The sequence below is a fragment of the Petromyzon marinus genome, chromosome 10, assembly GCF_048934315.1.
Source record: "Petromyzon marinus isolate PM22_M1 ecotype Great Lakes invasive population chromosome 10, UKy_Petmar_22M1.pri1.0, whole genome shotgun sequence".
Lineage (NCBI taxonomy): Eukaryota > Metazoa > Chordata > Hyperoartia > Petromyzontiformes > Petromyzontidae > Petromyzon > Petromyzon marinus.
Genome location: NC_133676.1, coordinates 4,682,895 through 4,703,344, shown reverse-complemented (window position 1 = coordinate 4,703,344; position 20,450 = coordinate 4,682,895). Strand labels below are relative to the sequence as shown.

The following is a 20,450-nucleotide window of genomic DNA, read 5'->3' as shown; positions in this document are numbered from 1 at the left end:
CTCTTCCAAAAGACGGGTTCACAGAAGTCACGAGCGTGGTAGAGTACGGGTTTGAGATATCAGGTCATCACGGCAAAATGTCGTCAGTGTTACCGCAATTTCAATCTCACCATCGTTTCCTTCTGCTAAAGCTCTCGAGTAAGAACGGGTTGTGCTGCCTTCATCTGTAACTGCTGCTCTCGTTATGTGTCGTCACCGAATGTTTTTATAACGTTTTAATTTCTACGCACCCCATCGATGACACCACATCTCATTTTCACAAGTCGCTTCTGTGCTTTCGCCTAGCCTCAAACTCAAAAGTGTGGATATTACTGCCGTACTATTTAATAATAACGTTTATAAACTTGATTTGAAGCTTTCGTGACTGCAGGAATTACTCTTTGGTTCTTTCGGTAAAGTCACGTAGAAAGAAAATAAATTAAACAATAGAATACGACGTTTCGATTGCAACACAAGCAGTCGTCATCAGGTAGAACTAAATTATTTGTGGCCAGGCTGCTTCAGTGTGTCTATGTTGTGCGTCTCTCTCTGTGTCTCTCTGTGTGTGTCTCTCTCTCTGCTTGTGTGTCTGTCTGTGTGTCTATGTTGTATCTCTCTCTGTGTGTCTCTGTGTTGTCTCTCTCTGCTCGTGTGTCTGTCTGTGTGTCTCCGTGTCTGTGTTTTGTCTCTCAAATTTAGTTCTACCTGATGACGACTGCTTGCGTTGCAATCGAAACGGCGTTTTATATTATTATTTAATTTATTTTCTTTCTACGTGAAAGAACCAAAGAGTAATACATTTATCTTTTTTTTTCATCGAATGTAAAGCTTTTATATATTTGGTTAATGCCACCACATCCCAATCTTACCATCATCACCACTTCCTTCTACAACAGCTCTCTACGAGTGTGCTGTATCTGAAACTAAACTAAACATTTTTTTATTTTACCAGATAAGGCCCACTGAGTTACATAGCTCTTTTTCAGAAGCAGCCTGGCCACAAATAATAGCTCAAAGAAGTGGCTTATCATGTGGAAATTGAATGCAGTTGCCAAATACAATTGTAATGGGTTCAACTGAATCACAGACGTAGACTTGGAGGCAACACATTTATTCAGTTCCAACACACAGGCTAACTTTCCCCTTAACAGAATAACAACCTATGGTGGTGACCACCAGGCTAACTACACTAGTTACAACACTAGTTACTACGTAGCTAGTGTAGTTAGCCAGGTGGTGACCACCAGGCTAACTACACTAGTTACAACACTAGTTACTACGTAGCTAGTGTAGTTAGCCAGGTGGTGACCACCAGGCTAACTACACTAGTTACAACACGAGTTACTACGTAGTAGCAAGTCACAACGTAACTGCTACTACGGACCGGGACCAACAGCTTCGGCCCGGGTCCAGGTGTTGGAGACTCATTGAACGGAGAACGCAGACGAAGGTTTCTTCCAGGATGAACAACAACAACCCTGGTCCCTCTCGGGACCCGGCTGATTTTCTCTGCGGCATGGCCAGCTCCGCCCTTGGCCACGCCCACCTTCCAGAATCCTCGGGAAGGATCTGGGTCCCAATCACGTGACCACCCCTAGCCCCCTCTTGGGGCCCCTTTGTAGACTTAACGGGTCGCGTGACCTCCCGGGTCAACCAGAGTGCCATGGCCTCGAGTAGCCTCATCCTTCGGCCGGCACCCACACACCCTGTCCTGTAGGGCTGGCACCGCATGCAAAGCGTGGTGCCATCCAGCGCTATCATTCAGCGCTCACCGGGCCCCTCTAGGGCCGGTACTGCACCCACACAACTGTGGTGTCCGCGATGTCGCTACACCGCACGCCGTGCCCCTCTAGGGCCGGCACTGCACCCAGCATGTTGACCTCCCGCGATGTCACTACGCTATAAACGCATGTTGATTCTAAATGTGGAGGGGGAAGACCGGAGGATTCACGGGAAGAACATGCAAAGGCAAAATATACAGGCGACAGGGTCGGGATCGAACCCACGACCTCCTGCATACCAGGTGAGGTAGTTAACATCTCACCACCACGTATCGATGGAGCCGCCCCACGAATGGCACTTTGCATTCGCTCCGTCTTCACCCAAAACAAATTGCGTAACCGTGAGCGCTTTTTCACCGAGCACGATTGCGTGGATGGCTTTTCCTTCCGCAATTTTTCCGCCGAAATTCCCCACTTTTTCACTCTCTCGGTCGTCGGTGTATGGATATGCAGAGAAAAAGTAATAACAATTGCGCGACATTGCACACAGCGCGCAACGGGCGTACAAATTAAAATGATTCAAAACGAGGCACCTCTCATGCTGGCCTCAAAATCGCGCATTGCCGCTCGAGGTGCTGCTCCCTTCCTGCGGCACGCTCGGCTGCTCCCAGCCCAACAATGTCCCATTGTACTGCCGCGCCGCGGGCAGGGAGGGGGAAGGCGAAGTTGGTTGCGGCGGAGCGGGGGGGGGGGGGTCAGCGAGCGGTTGCCGATTACACGCTGTCGCACCTCGGCGGGGGTCGTCATGGCGAGGGTCAGCCATCGTGTTTGTAATTTGTCATCAGATTGTTTTTACTGCTGACGTCTGTTGAGCTTCTTTCGCACCGTAGGTGGCCAACCGCGCTAATCGGAGGTGCGATGTTGATGGTCAAGGACGATAGTGGCAATGGGCAGCCAAGGGATGGGGCGGGTACGACAGGGCGTCTATCGGGGAGATGGAGCAGTGACGGCCGTTCGAGTGCAGGCAGGATCGTGAGAGGTGGCGACGACTTGAGGAGAGGCCTTCATCCAGCAGTGGATTGACCAAGGCTTATGATGATGATGATGAGTTTTATTTCTATAATTTTTAAGACTGTTCAAAGAGTTGTGCGATCAGCTGCTTATCGCTCTGCCTGGCTAAGTCTTATTGCCTGCGTGTGTCGGTTCTCTGAGCACACTTCACGATTTTTGTTAATGAAAACTACAACGCCGCGACACCAATCGTTGTGAAACTCACAACGTCTCGCCGATAACAACACTCAGATACGTACCATTTGGTGGGATGGGGGGACGAGATTGCCAATTAGATACTTTAAATTAAGCGCTTTAGGTGTTATCTTGCCCCAGCACATGTGCCCGTTTTTGACGTGCGCTCGCATTTCTCCGGGCAGTCCAATCCCCGAACAGAGCGGGCTGAGTTGCCAGCGTGCGTGATTTCTCACTGCCAGAACGTTTCTTTCTCCCCGATGATTGTTAATTCCACTTTCCTGTTCCCCGTGACATGGCGGCACGCAACGGGCTGCTAAGTTTACTCCTGCAAATGATGCAAAGGCTTGGATATACAATATGCCTGTAACACACACACAAATACACAAAGCGAAAGATTCCGCTCATAGCCTACAAAGGCTGTTGGGGCAAGTGCTGTCAGCGAGCACCTACGAAGGATGGCACAGCGCACAAGGAGGTGGTGTGGCCAGCAACATGCCTGCTCACCTTTGTCTCCCCTGGCTACACACTGCACCTGGGTACTCATTTCAGGCTGAGTTGATCTAGTTGACCTCACGAAGGCCTAGTAGCGCAGTGCACCAACCACTACGCTACCGCCCTCCACACAACAACAGCAGTGGCAACAGCTGCCACCATTTGCCACGAAGTGCCGGTGACATCACCACAGCGCTGGTGCCAAGCTAGGTGCACTTCGAGGCCACGAGAGGTGTGGAAGACTCGCTGGCAGGAGGTCATGGCACAGAGCCAGGTGCCATGGGTTAACGTATGTATGTTGAACTTCTTTCGCACCGTACGTAGCCAAGCCGTTCTAATCGGATGCACCATCTGTACTCTCCCAATGTGTCAACTCGCCCTGGATGCGCGTGCGTGCGTGTGTTGCGATTACTGCGCTGCGCTACGAAGTTTGATTCCCCGAGGTCGATTCAGCCTCAAATGAATACTTGTTGCAGTGTGTAAAAAACGTCGCCACTGGGGAGACAAAGGCGGTCGGGCGTGGTGCCGGTCACCAAACCCCTTTCGTATGCCGTGTCGGCCTTCATAGGTGCTCGCTCGCAGCACTTGCCCCAATCGTCTGTTGAAGGCTATACTGGGGATCTTTGTCTTTGTACCAGCACCGGAGGCTAAGATGCCCGGCGGGCAAAACCTGGCACGGGCGAGAGACTCCCGTGGCCCACAGAGAGGGGGCACCGCTCGACAGAGGCGTCTGGCCCATGAATTGAGTCGCATAAAAGGAGAGGGAAAACCCGAAACCATTCATCAGAGCCCTCCGCAAAGCTCCCCCGCGAAAGAATCGCCAAGTGGGGTCTCGGCTTGTTGCATGCAGGTTGCGGTTTCAGGGCGCGATCGTTGCCATCGCATTGCGCCGTGGCGGCGGTTACGCAACGTGGAGACAACGGCACGGGGGACGCGAAGCGCGGGGGATGATTTGCATGGATCCGTGGACGGAGCAAAGCGCCTCTCCGTTGGTTCGGTGGCGGCGGTGGTGAGAGTGGGTGGCGGCGGGGGGGGGGGCGGAGGGGGCGTGGGCGAAATATACCGAAATAAACTTTCATCGCTCTCGACGAGTATTTCCCAGGAAGTGATCGAACAGATAAATAAATTAAGGCACAGTCAACACCCTCGTGGATTAATGGGTACAGCTTTGTTGGAAGTCAACAGTTGTTATTTTATGTGGAGAATGACCCCTGTCATTGAAATGTGGCGGATTTCCACCACTTGGTCAGCAGCCACGAGCTGACTCATCGATCAAAGGAGTGCTTTAGTGGCTCACCTACTAGCTTCCTAAGGTGTCCTCGCACATACAAAACACTTCTTACAAAGGAACTGGCCAGCCGTGCCAACGCAGGCACTCTTGAAAAAACAAAGGAGTCTCGAGTCTCAACGAATGTTTCTCGAATGAATGAATAAATACATACACAGACGACTTCCATTTTCTGACAGCTCTTCATGAGTCCACTGCTGGAGGAAGGCCTCCCAATGCTGCCCGTCATTGTCTGGTCATCCTTCACCACGCTGCTCAGCGCGAGTTGGCGGAGACAGTGATCGCCCAGGGCCAGTCCAGAGACAGCCACTCTCCAACCGACGTTAACCGTGATCGGGAAATCCAACTAAGGTCACTCGACAGTATTAATATATCAAAAAAATGCATAACAAAACGACGCTGCAATTTTGAAGCTCCCTTTGCGAACGAACGAGATCCGCCGTGACGAGGGCGCCGCTCGCAAGCAGCAGCCGGAGCAGACTCTGAGGCTTTGGTCTTTTTAAAAAAAAATTGTATTTCTCTCTTTCCTGTGAGAATGGCGCGCTTGTGACGGAGGCCGCCACCGGTGACTCACGGCCCAGAGAACCCAGCGGGCTCCTCGCCGCTCACTCCCGGTGGGGGCCGCGTGGCGGCCGCCATGCCACCACCACCACCAACCCCCGCCGGCGCGCCGTTTGACGGCCGCTTAACGCTCACCAGGGGGGGGGGGACGGGGGAGTTGTTTATTGTCGTCGCTTTCGAGTATTTGGCTGCTGCTGCTGCGACACGTTTCTACATGACGATTGGGTGAGCTATCATCCGCGATAGCCAGGTGGATTCTGCTAAAAGAGCTACATTGTTCCGGGGGCCTTACACCTGGTAAAATAATAAACATGTTTTAGTTTAGTCATCCGGCGCTGCAAATGAACGGTTACAATGATGCACAAAATCAACAGGGCATTGAATACCAAAACCAAATCAAATAACAAGGGCATTGAAACTGCCAGAGTAATTAAAACATTTAAAATACCGTACATTGCGGGAGTAACTGATAAACTAGCCAGATGTTTGGAAAAACAAAACATCCGAGTCAGACTTGGCACGGTACATAAAATGCAGAAATTAATATCTGGTACAAAAGATGTATTACCGAAGCTATCAACAGAAGGTGTGTACATGATTAACTGCACGTGTGGTAAATGTTTTGTTGGGCAAACAAATGATCAGCACGAGACTAAAGGAACATCCGATAAATATTAAATTCTCCCAAATGCAAATGTCAGCAGTAGCAGAACACGCGTGCCAACAAGGACACTCAATTGATTTTGATAATGTTGAAGTTTGTGCAAAACTAGCTACTACTGGCCAAGACTAATTAGATCATCTATCGAAATTGAAATAAATCAAAATAACTTTAACCGTTCAGATAGCTACCGCCTTAGTGCTGCGTGGAAGCGAATAATCAAGTAATGCATTATTTGAATGCATGCCTACACAGGGCAGCGTACTTCAATAAGGATTACCGTTGGTACGACTATTTTAATACACACAATAGACAGGAAGGACAAGTTCAAAGGGCTCGCATAATGCACATGCATAATGTACGTTGCCTCAGTCATCCCCCCCCCCCCCCCCACATTGTGGAAGAGTGCAGAAGGGTGGTCAACACATCTACGCCGCTATATAAGGAACGAAACAGTTCGACTTCTCCACAAATCTGGCTGTCGCCTGATGAAGCTTGTTGTAATTACTGGCGAAACGTCATACTCAGTTTGTAAATGTTGTGGCTTGGCTCTCCAACACACCGGTGTTGCTGTACTAGTGACGAATTAGCCACGTTCTGTTAACGTGACAACCCTTACTAGTTGGCTGTGTCGGGTGGTGCCGGGTTTTAACGACATTAAATATTTACGCGATCTAACCCAAAAACCTCTATTATGGATGATATTGGTCACGAAAGCCTACTACACATTAAACGGTGTTGAGATGGTCAAACACCAATAAGATACCTTTTTTGCAAGGCATCGAGTCTGCATGAACCACACACAGCACTTGTGCCAAAACATGCAAACAAAAACATGCTCTGAAAATAGATGGCATTGTCTTTGAAACTAATTGGCCTACACCAGAGACAGCTTTCTTTGTGACCTAGTCGCACCAGTGTCTGATCAGAGAACGCCAAAAGGCGAACAGTCCAAAGACAACACCACACGTATCAGTGCACTTTATCGCTCGGGATGAGTAGTTCTATCATGGAACCTTTTTTGTCAGTACCAAAGTAGGGAAACTAAGGTGCCATGACATATCTGCTCACCCCGAGCAGGTATGTCATGCATGCCGAGACCATAAACTCACTTCACTTGAGAACCTAGCTTAATTACATCTCAGTATATGTGAGTCTATGGGTCTCTATATAAGTCTGTGGGTCTCTATGTGAGTATATGTGAGTCTATGGGTCTCTCTATAAGTATTTGAGTCTCTATGTGAGTATATGGGTCTCCATGGGTCTCTGTGGGAGTCTATGGGTCTCTATATTAGTCTGTGGGTCTAAATGTGAGTCTAAGGGTTTCTATGCGAGTCTATTCGTTTCTATGTAAACCACCAGTGACTGGCCCTGGGACCATCAGCTCACGACACTTGGGAATGCAGTTTAATTACAGGCGGCTGAGACCTGGATTGGAACCCGGAATCTGAGCAGTGGCAAGGCATCATGGGTCCCACGAGGTCGAGCGCTGCACTCGAGGGTTACGATTATGCAATCGTGAAGATAAATAATTATATATATTATTCATCATCAACCCAGCCAACAGAATCGACTGCTTTAATCTCGCTTCTCAAATCCGCACAATGCAACCTATTGCATCAGCAAAACAAAAATTGTTTACGATCAGTAAAATATTCACCGTGCGCTAAGTTTAAAACAATTTACTATTGCATTCGTGAATAATTCAGAATGTTTTCTAATTTATAAATGGATTATAGATGCTGTGAGCGAATGCAGGGTTGACTGTGGCACGTTCATTGCCTCACCACGGTATTGAGGGAGAGCACCTCTGATGGAAGGTCATTGCCCCAAACGGTCATCGTCATCAGCCATGACCAATGCACTGCTGGATGAGGGCCTTCCCAGTTCGCCACCGCAACCCTCGAGGCCACGCAATGACGTCACGGAGGACGTGCCCTCGGACGCGTTCCCTCCCTGGGCTGCCACTCCATCCTTGGTCTTGACCATCGGCCATCGCCCCCCTCTACCGACGTGTCCCACCCAGGCCGCCTCTCTCGAGCTCGCTCAATCTCATCGGCGCACCGTTCGCTCAACTGCGCATGCGCGAACGAGTGGGTTGGGAGGGCCGGTGGTGGGGGCTGACGGCCGCCCGCTGCCGTACGTGTATGCACGACCAATGGGAAGGGTTCAATCTCTAACTATGAGTGAATAAAACTTCTCTGGACTCTACCTCTCTGTCCTGAAGAAGGGCGAATGCCCAAAACGTCCCCGTCGTACATGTTGTTTTCCTTTACAGGGCAAAGCCAATGACGTGTTCCTCTGCTGAGGGCTGCTAATTTATCTTACAAATGCTCTGGCTTAGCGCGTTCGGCCCTTCCCCTCCAATCCCCTCGCTCCCTCCCTCTCCCCTCTGCAGGGAAAATGGAAAATGACTTTGTTCATCCGAGTAAGATGGGCTTCGAGGACGCTGCGTTATTAATCCGCCAACTACGCGGACGCCCGTTGCGTCTTCAGCGCGCGCGGATCTTTTTCAGCTGGGTCTGTCCGCCTGGGCGACTCGTAAACAAATCCCACACCCGGCACACCATATCCAGTATACCCTCTTACCGTGGATGTGGCTTTCAAACGACGTGCCTTAATCCAGTCTGCCAGAAACCCGGAAAATATTTCCGCACCCGGCACACTACATCCAGTTATACCGTATTGCTGTGGATGCGGATAATATTCAGTCACGTGCCACCTATTCTGGTCTACCAAGGACCCTGAAAATATTTCCACACCCGGCACACCACATCCATCCACCACACCTCTCTGTGTGGCTGTGGCCACTACCGGTCACATGCCACCTCCTCTGGTCTACCAGCGACCCAGAATGCATGTTCTCACACTTGGCCCATCACGAGCAGAATACCTCTCTGTCTGACCGCGGATGCTAAAATATGACTTGGTAAGGAATGTGAAACCCGCGTAGGTTGATACACTTGATACAGCGAACTTTGTTGTGTCTGTTCCACCTTAAGATGGAAGCTTGTGGTTGCCTCCGAAACGTCGTGATTTAATTTAGTTGTTTTATTTTCTTTTTATTTTATTTCACCTACGTGACTTTACCGAAAAAAACCAAAGAGTATGAACCCGCGTAGGTCTTCACTGACCGCCGAAGAAGCTCTTGGTCCGCAGGAAGCTGACGCTGAGCCTCAGGATGGAGAGCTTGTCGAGCTTGGAGATGACGTCCGGAGGGAAGGGCAGCATCCCGGCCAGGCGCTCCATCTCCGCATTGAGGCGGTCCCGGTGCCGCTTGGAAGGATTCGTCTTCTTGGGCACCACGACTTCCGCCTTGGGGCTGCGAGGCGTACACAAAGGGGGGGGGGGGGGGTTTGTGCAGGGTTACACGCGTGAATGTGTGTGTGTGTATACGCTCGGTGCTTGCTAAAGCACTTGCCCCAAAAGTCGCTATAGGCTATCAGCTATAGGGGGATTTGTCTTTGTAAATACATTGTGCGTTATACACCACAGCAGGTACTCATTTGATACTGAGTCACTGAAGTTTAGCGCGCTGCGCTACAAACCCGGCGTTTGATTTGCGCTCACGGCCAACACCAGAGACGATTATCTCAACTGGTACTGGGCCTCCCCTAGGTCGACTCAGCCTCAAATGAGTACCTGCCGTGCCACCTTTCCTAGGTGCTCGCTAACAGCACTTGCCCAAAAAGTCCGTAAAGGTTAAATGGGGGATCTTGATCTTTGTGTGTTTGTGTAAAGCTGCACACACACACAGGCTCTAAATTTTATTTTATACTTGCAGGGTTACACAGACGTGTGCGCATGCATTGCTACGCACACGTATTTATACGTCGGTATGCATGCACAAACACGCGTACATGTAACCCTGCACACACACGTGTGTGTAACTAAGCACATGCATACACACACGTGTAACGCTGCTTGCTATGTACATGTACACACTCAAACATACGCATGTAACTATGCATATTTACACACACGTGTGTGTGTAATCATGCATGTTATACACGTACAGACGTGTGTAACTTCTGTTAGCGAGCACCTATAAAGGCCGGCACGGCACATGCCGCCTTTGTCTCCCCAGTGGCGATGTTTACAGACCGCACCAGGTACTCATTTGAGTCTGAGTCGACCTATGGGAGGCCCAGGACCGTTTCAGATAATTGTCACTGGTATTGGCCGCGAGCAGGAATCAAACTCGAGTCGCCAGGTTCGTAGTGCAGCGTGCTAACCGTTACACTACCGCTTCCCGCACACACATGAGCAGGGTTACATAGACACACACACGCACACATTTGTGTATGTAAACCTTCACACGTGACGCAGAAAAGAACCACTCAGCACTATCTACGAACACGTGGAAACACCGACGAAGTGGCAGGTTGCACTCAACAACAACAGCAACGTCTTAAAAGCTCCCAACTTCACGTGAGTGACATGCGGAAAAGTTGAAGTGTATTCCAGCGATGCCCCGGTGTACGTGCGGGGGATGCGTTCCCGAAATGAATGTGCGACGGACGAACGAACGTCGAAACGACGTCAATCAAAGCGATGGCACCGGGTCAAATGGGTGGAGGCGACGGGTACGAGAGAAAGGAGGGAAGATGCTGTCAGCGACGTGAGCGTGTGTGGGGTCGAGGCGACGCGAATCGGGTAGCGGTGTTGATAATAAAGTGACGACGTACTTGCGAAACGACGTAAATCGGGGCAAGACTGTAAATCATGAAAATATAATAATTGTTTTTTTTCCCCTTTCCGGCAGTAAAACAGGAGGTGTTAAGATGTTTAAACACCAATCAGATGCATTTTGTAAGGAATCAAGCACAGCATTAACCACATATACAGTGCTTGTGGTGAACATGCAAACGACCATCGCTCTGGTCATTATCTGATGCGTTGTCTTTGACTGATTGGCCTACACCAGAGACAGCCGCCTTCTTGATGGCCAACGCCTAAAGGCGAAGAGTACGAACACAATGCCACATATATCATCATTATCAGAGCCGTGTTTGTTTGCATGTTCATCACAGGTACTGTGTGTGGTTAATGTAGTACTTGAATCCTCGTTTGAACATCTTAACACGTGACTGCAGGGATTCATATTCTTGGTTCTATCGGTAAAGTCACGTAGAAGGGAAATCATAAAATTATAAAAATAAAACAATAAAATTCTCACGACGTTTCGATTGCAACGCAAGCAATCATCATCAGGTGTGAAAAACCACAGCAAGAAAATTTGAAAAAAGTGGCGGTTTTTAAAACTTTTCTTGCTGTGGTTTTTCACACCTGATGATGATTGCTTGTGTTGAAATCGAAACGGCGTGAGAATTGTATTGTTTTATTTTTATCATTTCATTATTTCATCTTAACACCTGTTTTATTGCCAGAAAGGGTTAAAAAAAAACCTATTCCTATTTTTGCATGCTTTGATGCTGGCAAAAAAGGGTCCCGTGATCGTGTAAATCACTTCCACGTAAGGTGGCAGGGCCTATCACGCGAGCTGCCGAGTGGAGAAGCCACACACTGCCATCGACGGCGGGGCGACCGAACATCGACCGTCGATCTTCCGTTCTCCAGAGCAACAGCAACAAAGAACACGAGCCACGTGTTTTATTTTATATATATACACACACAAGAAGCGATGACCACGGAGCTCCGTGAAATGAAATATGAACAAGTGTGACCGATTGATCGATCGTCTGCGGATACTGTTGCCGGTATTTTGTGGGGTTTCATTTTGTGTTTTGATCGCTAATGAACAATGCTCCTCTCGATGTGATGACAATACTGCCGTAGTTGTAAACTCGTTATTGCGTTGCAGGGGTCGTGAAGCTGACAGCGGTTTTGAGCGTTGATGCCGCCTGGTGAAGAACAGCTAAGTAACAAAACTGTGTACCTCTGCAAATGGCCGACACACAACATCTCCTTCGTAAATAAAATAAATTCATTAAAGGACTCAAGCCGCGGTGTTTACGATTGTGGCCTCACAACCCAAACTATGGACCACACGGTAAAGCCATAGAGACACGCAGATGTTGCTGTACATTCGGTACAAGTAATGCGATTGTGGCCATGCAACAAGTTTTTTTGTTGCATTCGATACAAGTAATGTGATTGTGTCGTTAAAACCCACCACCACCCGACACAGCCAACTAGTAAGGGTTGTCACGCAAACAGAACGTGGTCCATTCGTCACTATAGTACAGCAACACCGGTGTGTTGGAGAGCCACGCCACAACATTTACAATCTGATTACGATGTTTTGCCGGTAATTACAACTAGCTTCATCAGGCGACAACAATATTTGTGGAGAAGTCCACCAGTTTCGTTCCTTAGAGGCGTAGATGTGGTGACCGCGCTTCTGCGTTCTTGAGTCAACATACATTATGCATGCGCATTATGCGAGCCCATTGATCTTGTCCTTCCTGTCCATTGTGTGTAATAAAATAGCCGTACCAACGGTAAACTACAGAGCGTAGAGTCAACCACGGCAAGTCTGCGCTCCCTCAACGGAGGAGGAACAGCAAAAACCACACGGGCGCTCTTCTGAAGCCCTCTCGTCCGTGGCCAACAGACCCCGGCGTTCGCACAGAGCCCCTGAACATTCCTTGCTGCCAGCATACGCAAGCACAGAACTCTGCAACGCAGAAGCGGGATGATTTAACGCGTCTTTAATTTCCCATCGCATCAACACGAGTCGCACGGCACGACTACATTCACGATTTCATTATCATAACTCGTGTTGTTGTCTGGCGCGTCAAACCAACGGGCTACGCTGGGATGACCGTTGTTGTTGTTGTGGCGTGGCCGCTGTCTCCGCTCGCATCGAATTTTGCTCCGAGATTGAGTGGTGCAGGAAACCAGCACCATCACCACCATGACCACCACCACTCGCATCAAATTTCGCTCCGAGATTAAGTGGTGCAGGAATCCAGCACCATCACCACCCCCTGTTCGCATCAAATTTTCCTCCGAGATTGAGTGGTGCAGAAAACCACCACCAGCACCATCGCCACCGCTGGGATCGTAAAACTCCCGCATTGCGCGCAGACCATCACAGACACTGTGGCGCGCGCGCGATAAGATAACCTTCGACCACGGCATTCGTGTGTTTGTCCCCTCCGCGGTGGAGGCGATGGAATTTAGAAGACTCGCGCACAGTTCAGCTCGGAGTGGATCAAGGAAAAGTCGGCGACATGATTGTACATTTTTTTTAAACGATAAGCGAACAGGGAGGTGTGCACACGTGGAGAGACGTGGAGAGAGCGAGGTATGCACGTGGGGAGAGAGAAGCTCGCGGAAACATCGGCAAGGGGAGAGATAAACAGATGGAGAAAAGGAGACGGGGATAGAGATGCAAGGTGAGAGAGACACGGAGAGACGGAGCAACGGGGAGACACAAAGACACAAGGATAGACGCGTGTGTATCTGGCGTGCTTAACACGTCTATGCAGCGTGCAGGACATGCAACACGTGTGTGCGCGCGCGTGCGTGCACACACGTGTTGCGTTTCGTCACACAGCACGTGCCACGTACTGTATACGAGTGAAAGCCCACAGCGATTGGCATATCTCTGAGCCTCATACGCATCATCGTCATCCACTGTCTCTATCCGCTGTCGTATCAACGCCTCCTACCCACGCCATCGCCGCTCCTCGCGGTCCTGCAATTCCACATTCCATCTCACTCCAGCACTCGAAACTAATCTCATCGCTGCATCTCCGCGGCGGCGTTCGTCCTCTCCACGACGTTTCCCTCCTTTGCCTGCCATTCCTCACCAACGTAGGTAGCCGTCGCGTTTCACCCACTCGATTGGCGTCTATTCGTGTGCTTCGTTTCAACACGCGATGATCCGAAACAAATATTGTGTTCGCGCCCCTCCTGTGTTGCACCGGACGCGTGGAGCGGTGACGCAAGTATCTTGAGCTACAAATCCGGCAGGGCTATCCGAGTTACATTCCGGGCCACTGTCAGCATCGATATCTCTCAACCGGTCTTGCTCTTCACCACGAACGCCGCTTCAACCAGACGGCAACTGACCAACGTGACGGTGGAAGTGTGGTCGACCCCCCCCCCCCTCGTCCCCCACCGAACCACCCAGCCCCTGACTGACGCGGCGTGAGGAGGGAGCCACTCATCCAGCAGTGGAGTCCCGGCGCGAGTGGATTCGCGATCCGAAGCCAATGCCCGCTGTGTGCCCCCCCCCCTCCTCCCCCCCTTCATTTGCCCCACGAGACTGAGTGCGCGCTGCGTGCCTGCTACTGGAGTGCGGGAGGCAACTCCGAGGGCCCCCTACCCCCCCTGGCGCTGCGCTTAGGGTGTCACGGACTCGGGCAGCAGCTCTTTGTGTGTGTGTTTTAACCGCGGTTTTTTGTATTTTTGTGATTACATTTAGTTCTGCTTTTTTTTTTAGACCTGCACAGCAGCCTGCGACCTCCGGGTGAAAGGTGCTTAAGAAGTTTAAATCATTATTATTATTACATGTCATTATCGATATCAGCCGTTTTCGGTTCCCACGCTCTTTCTGCATGCTCTCTATATACCGTACTTATATTATGAATTCACCCGGAGGTGTGGAGCGGTGGCGCAGTGGTTAGCACGCTGCACTGATGCCAGCAAGCCTGAGCTCGCGATTTCTGCTCACGGCTCACACCGAGCATAAAGAGCACTTTAGAAGCACGTGGAGGAGAATGAGTGACGCAGCGCGGCTGCCATGGACCCTGATTGCGATGAATTCAACATGAACCTCTTATCCAATTCACCCCCCGGCCCATAGGCCGTCAAAGTAGTTGCATCGTCAGCGCACTGGGTCAGCGACAAATCTCTTCCCCCTTCACCAACCGGCCACTGACAGGCGTGGTGAAATATGGTCAAACATCCCCCCCCCCCACCTCCACCTACTCGCCCTCCCCACCTGTGACGGACATTGCCTAATGAGGCAATTTCATCCAGCAGTGGATCGTCAAAGGGTTCTATGCAAAATATATCTTGAGCGAATGGAAGCTGACGAATGGAATGTACGTTGCGGTGGTTGTTGTTGTCTGCTCCGAATGGTCCCCGTGTATTCCGTTTAAATCTTTGCACGGCGCGTATTGTACCGCAAAAAAACCTCCTACGGAGTTGTATTAAATCAACCATCGAAACAGACACACACACAATACGCAAAGGGTCTAGCTTCTCCGGTGGACTACCGCAGGGCTCACAGGGCAGTGGTTGGGTGCGCTGAGCAAATAGTTTATAAAAGGGGCACAGATGTTTGAAATTACAATGATGATGATGATCATTATTATTATTATTATATCAGGGTCATTGTTTGATAATTTGGGGACAATAATTACCAGTGTTATTCGTAATAAAGGTTTTTTTTCAGGGGGTTAGATCGCGTAACTATAAAGTGTGTCGTTAAACCCGCCACCACCCGACACAGCCAATTAGTAAGGTTTTGTCATGTAAACAAAACGTGGCAATTTTTTTACGAGTACAGCCACACACCAGTTGTGTGTTAGAGAGTAAACCGACAACATTTACAATCTATATGTATTATATTTACGCGATCTGACCCAAACAAACTCTCTGTTAAATTCCCAGTGTTGTTGAATAAAGGAAAGTCAGAGGCAGTTGCACGTGAACGCTTTCCCCTTTTTGATTCAGCGTCACACCCCACAGAGTTCGTCTACTCTGCAGCGTGTATCACGAGTGGTTGAAGCAATTAAAAATTCGGACCGAACCTTTTTCTGTTTTTAAGAGTGTCCAACTTCTAAAGTTTAATATACATATGTCATTCGAGTTATAATGCCCGTGCAAACTTTTTTCGAGCTCCATAAACATTCCGACACAGAATTAGAATGCACATCACTCTCACTCAACGAGCGTGTATTGATATCAGAAGATGCGTGGAATCGGGGCAAACCCTGACGAGCAAGACCACCATCTCTCGACTGCGGTAAACAACGACAGCGCAATGGCGTTAGGGTACTTTGGCGCGTGCCTCATCCGACTGCAAGGAATGAAACGGCGGTGGGGGGGGGGGGGCTGAGGTCCAATGCATTACTCTTCCACTTCAGTGACCGGTCCTTGCCCCCCCACCTCCTGCCCCGTAGGCACCGGTGCAGTTGCACCGCCTGCACACTCAATAGCTAACGCCACTGGCCAAGGGAACTCCCGTGAACCCGACCCCCCCACCCCCACGCCCCCCGCATCAATGTCTGGCGATTACCTTCTTATCACGGGTTTCTTGCGCTTTTTGCCCGCGTACAGTCCCCCGGAGCCCCCCACGCTGGAAGCCGCGAGCTGGTGGGGGGACGCAGGGGGTCCCGGGGCCCAGGGCGCGAGCGCTGGCCCCGGGGAGAGAGGGGAGCGGCCCGGGAGAGCGCCGCTGTCTCTCGGCATCCTGGCGCGAGACGACGGCAGGAGGAATCCTTGCTCCATGCTAGCGTCTGCGGGGCTGAGCGCCAGCATGAACCCCTGCGCGGGGTCTGTGGCGTCACGGACCCCGCGGGTTCCCCGAGTGCGAGGGTCCCCAAGGGCGGGGGGGGTCCCTCGTTCGGCGACTCTCGGCGACTCTCACGGCTCAGCAGCGAGGCGAGGCTCGGACGGCGGAGGAGCTGACGGGTGAGAGAGAGGCAGACAGGCAGGTAGAGAGAGAGAGAGTCGATCGTAGGCTTATTCGGTTGTCTCAAGTTGTGACGCTGGCGAATTTAAAGGCGGCGGCGACGGCGGCGGCGGTGGCGGCGGTGGCGAGGCCGCGATGGCGCACGGAGTGCACGGCGCGATGGGGCTTCGCCACGGAGGCGGCTCCGCGCAGAGAGGCTAAGGACGGGGGGGGGGGGGGCTCTGGGAGGAGGCGGGGGAGGAGGAGGCGGCGGCTGGAGAGGGGGCGGAGGACGCGATGGAGGAGGAGGAGGAGGAAAGTCGACGCGCGCGCACCCCGGCAGCGCGGTCGCTCACGTGGGGGCGCGCGTGAACGTGACGCGGAATTCTCTTCCGCGAGTCTGAGCCGCGCCCCGTGTGCCCTAACCCCGTCCAGGGATGGAATCGTGCACTTGGTGTGGCCGGCAGTGGGGTGCGGTTGGAACAGTGGCGGTGGACTCCCCGTTTTGAGAGAGAGGCCACGACCACCGCCACCAGGGTGGTGCTAGAGGTGTCAACCGGCCACCAACGAAGGCGTGGCGCGCCTTGCCTGGGGAGCGCGCCGCCAGCGATGGAGGAGAATCCACGGGGTTCGTGAAGCTGCTGCTGCTCCTGCTGCTCACTCCCTCGCGATGGCTCAGGCGTGACAGCAGCGTGGGCTGTAGCGAGAAGGGAACTTGTAAACTGCGTGTGCTGTCATTAGTGTTAGTCGCAACAAGAACAACCATCAAATGCGGTTGGTAACTTCTGGACGGAGAGCCATGCGTTCTTTAAACTCGTTAAAGGTCATTTGTGGTGGCGTTCGTACGCTTCAATGTAATCTGTGTTTAATGTCGACGTTGGTCGTCGTGAGTTTACTATGCGTCGCAATAAAGCAACACAAAGCGCATGGAAATATTGTTCAGATGACATTATAATTATGTAAATAATAGTATAATTCATATAAATATATGCATAATATCCAGTGTTTGAGTGGGCTATTGCGTAATCGGTGATGTGTGTATGGAAGCATTCATTATTCCCAAATATAGTCACAATGAGCGCATTAATGATGCACCGCAGAGACGTAGCCTGCACGTGACCTTGTCACATGGGCAAGTGGAGTGTCCGTTCAGATCAGTAGTCCTTAATCTCTGACTACGGACGATAATGGATTTTCTATTAAATATAGAAAATAATCTATGCAACACATAGCACGGTTGGAAATGCTATTTATAGTATCTAATATGCAATCGCAATATTACAATTACGTAAAAAAATTGTTCTTAAGTAATGGCTTATTATACCCATTTAATGTACGTATCATGTTTTTGTACGTGCATGTATAACGTCTAAATAAATGTATGATGGTTCATACGGAGTCCAACGGGCTCGCACAGCACTTGTCAAACCGCTCACAGTCACAAACCACTGCGTTCATCCACCACACACACAATCGCGTTCACTGGCAACACCGTGGATGCGCTTCTCATTGCTTCGTGAGTTGGTGGGGCGGGCGGGGGGGGGGGGAGGTTGAAGCGACGTGGACGGGGTCACTGGGCATTGATTCACGGGGGCATTGGGTGACGAGGCCACGGTGCCTCTCGCCGCTTTTCGCTGCGTGGTGCGAATTGCGCGGATGCTGAGGTCACGGCCAGTGACCCTGGGACACGGCGTGCCAAGGCGAGAACGGCTCTCTCCCTGCGCACCGCCTTCTGCGGGCGTCTCACTCAGCAAAGCCGAGCAACGCAGGTCAGTGTGTGTGTGTGTGTGAGCGTGTTTATGTGTAGAGCGGGGAGCGGTAGTGTAGCGGTTCGCGCGCTGCGCTACGAATACGGTGGCCCAGTTCGATTCGCGCTCACGGCCAACACCTGTGATGAATATCTGAACCGGTCCCGGGCCTCCCCTAGGTCGACTCAGCGTCAAATGAGTATCTGGTGCGGTGTGTACTAAACATCGCCACTGGGGAGACAAAGGCGGTCAGGCGTGGTACTGGCCACCCACCTCGTGTTCCGTTCCAGCCTTCATAAATGGCTCGCGAATAGCATTTGCCCCGACAGTGTGCACAGGCTATACGGGGGAACTTTGTCCTTGGTATGTATATGGATGGCGATGGTTTAGCGGTTAGACTCCAGCGCTACGAATCCGGTGAGCTGAGTTCGAGTCCAGGTTCCATCACGGCCTGAGTCCCGTGACGAGTCATATCTGAACCCATTCTCCAGGATTTTTTTTTTACGTCGACTCAGCCTTAAACGAGCACACCCGGGCGCGACGTGCAACACTCGGTCGTGGCGAGTAACATCAGCCCGAGGGAGACAAACGTGGCCGTGCTTTGCTCTGGCCACACCCCCCCCACTCTCTTCGTGCGCCGTGCCGGCCTTAATAGGTGCTCGCTCACAGCACTTGCCGGCTACACAGGGGAAACTTTCTGTTCTGTTTTAGCTTATGTATATGTGTGTGTGTGCCTTTCTAGATATGTGTGTGTGGGTCTATGTATATATGGTTGTTTATGTATGTCCATGTATGTTCATGTATGTGTGTTTATGTATATGCGTGTTCATGTGTTTATGTATGTTTGTGTACGTGTTTATGTATGTTATGTATTTATGTTTATGTGTACGTGTGTTTTGTGTGTTTATGTATATGCATGTTTGTGTGTGTGTATGTTTATGCATATGTGTGTTTGCGTACACGTGTACACGTACAAAAGAAAACATTCCAGACAAATGCGCCAGACTGTTCAGACATCCCCAACATCCATGCAGAACGCCTGGACCGTCAGAGTTGACGCACGCGCTATATGGATGTCGCCGTCCATACACGACTCAGACATGTAGCTGATTACCCGGTGCACTGTTGAAACATCGGCGCTGGGGAGTTGACCAGCCAAGCCCCCCCCCCCCCCCCAATCGTGGCCTTGGGAGGTGCTCGCTATTGCCTCGACAAACGTGGGGGAACATTTCGACTGTCAGGGTATGTGTTTGTGCACATGTATGCTCCGATTAGCACGGTTGGCTACGTACGGTGCGAAAGAAGTTCAACATTATTTATATGTTTGTGTGTACGTGTATTTACGTGCGACTGTGGGTTCTTCGTTTATGTGGTGACATACACGTGTGTGTGTGTGTGTATATACGTGCATGTGTATGCGTGTACATGTTTTATGTCTTTGTGTAAGTGTACACATGTATATATGTACATCTCAGTGAATAGCCCACTGCTGTAAGGACCGGGCTATGTAAATTGTAGCAAACCCGGTCACGGCTAATATCACTGGCGAGTAATAACTGAACCGGTCCCTGAGCCTCGCCATTGAGGAGACAAAGGTGGTCTCGGACTTGGTGCTGGCCACCCACCCCCTAATTCGTCTTGACGGCCTTCATAGGCGCTCGCTAACAGCATTTGCTCATACAGCCTGTGGGGGATCTTTGTATATTTTGTGTATATATAAGGATATTTATGTATGTGTTTTGGTTTGTTTCCCTAATAGTTTAAGGCTATGCGGTGAATACTGTGTTAGTTGTCCCATGTGTGTCGTGTGTGTCATGTGTGTGTCATGTGTGTGTCATGTGTGTGGGTCTCTTTGCCTGGAGCTCCTTTACTTTTTCCTTTAATTAACATGTCACTTGCTGTTTGTGTTTTTACTCTGCACGTTACGTGTCGTTGTTCGTAGTATAACAGTAAACATGTTTATGAACGAAAACGCCCAAGATAAGATTCGATTATGCATCCTTGAAAAAAATATAAAAAATCGTATTGTGTATGCACTTTTGTGAAATAAAAAAATAGTAAAAAACTTAAAAAATAAAATAACGTCATTTTCTCGGTGCGCTTAAGTTGGCAGGGTTGAGATGAATCACATAGGCTGTACAAAGCCAGGATGTTGATG

At 50.5% G+C, this 20,450-nt stretch overlaps 1 protein-coding gene across 1 annotated transcript in view; it reads right to left on the bottom strand.

Moving 5' to 3' along the window:
• LOC116941065 (aryl hydrocarbon receptor-like) overlaps positions 1-16,773 on the bottom strand; it is a 49,672-nt gene extending 32,899 nt beyond the window's left edge. Inside the window, exons 1-2 of the mRNA XM_032951666.2 lie at positions 16,170-16,773; positions 9,085-9,272 (exon numbers count right to left, since the gene is read on the bottom strand). Coding sequence (XP_032807557.2) covers positions 9,085-9,272; positions 16,170-16,411 — 430 coding nt within the window. The 5' untranslated portion in view covers positions 16,412-16,773. The remainder of the gene's footprint in view (positions 1-9,084; positions 9,273-16,169) is intronic.
• Positions 16,774-20,450: the final 3,677 nt, after the last annotated feature.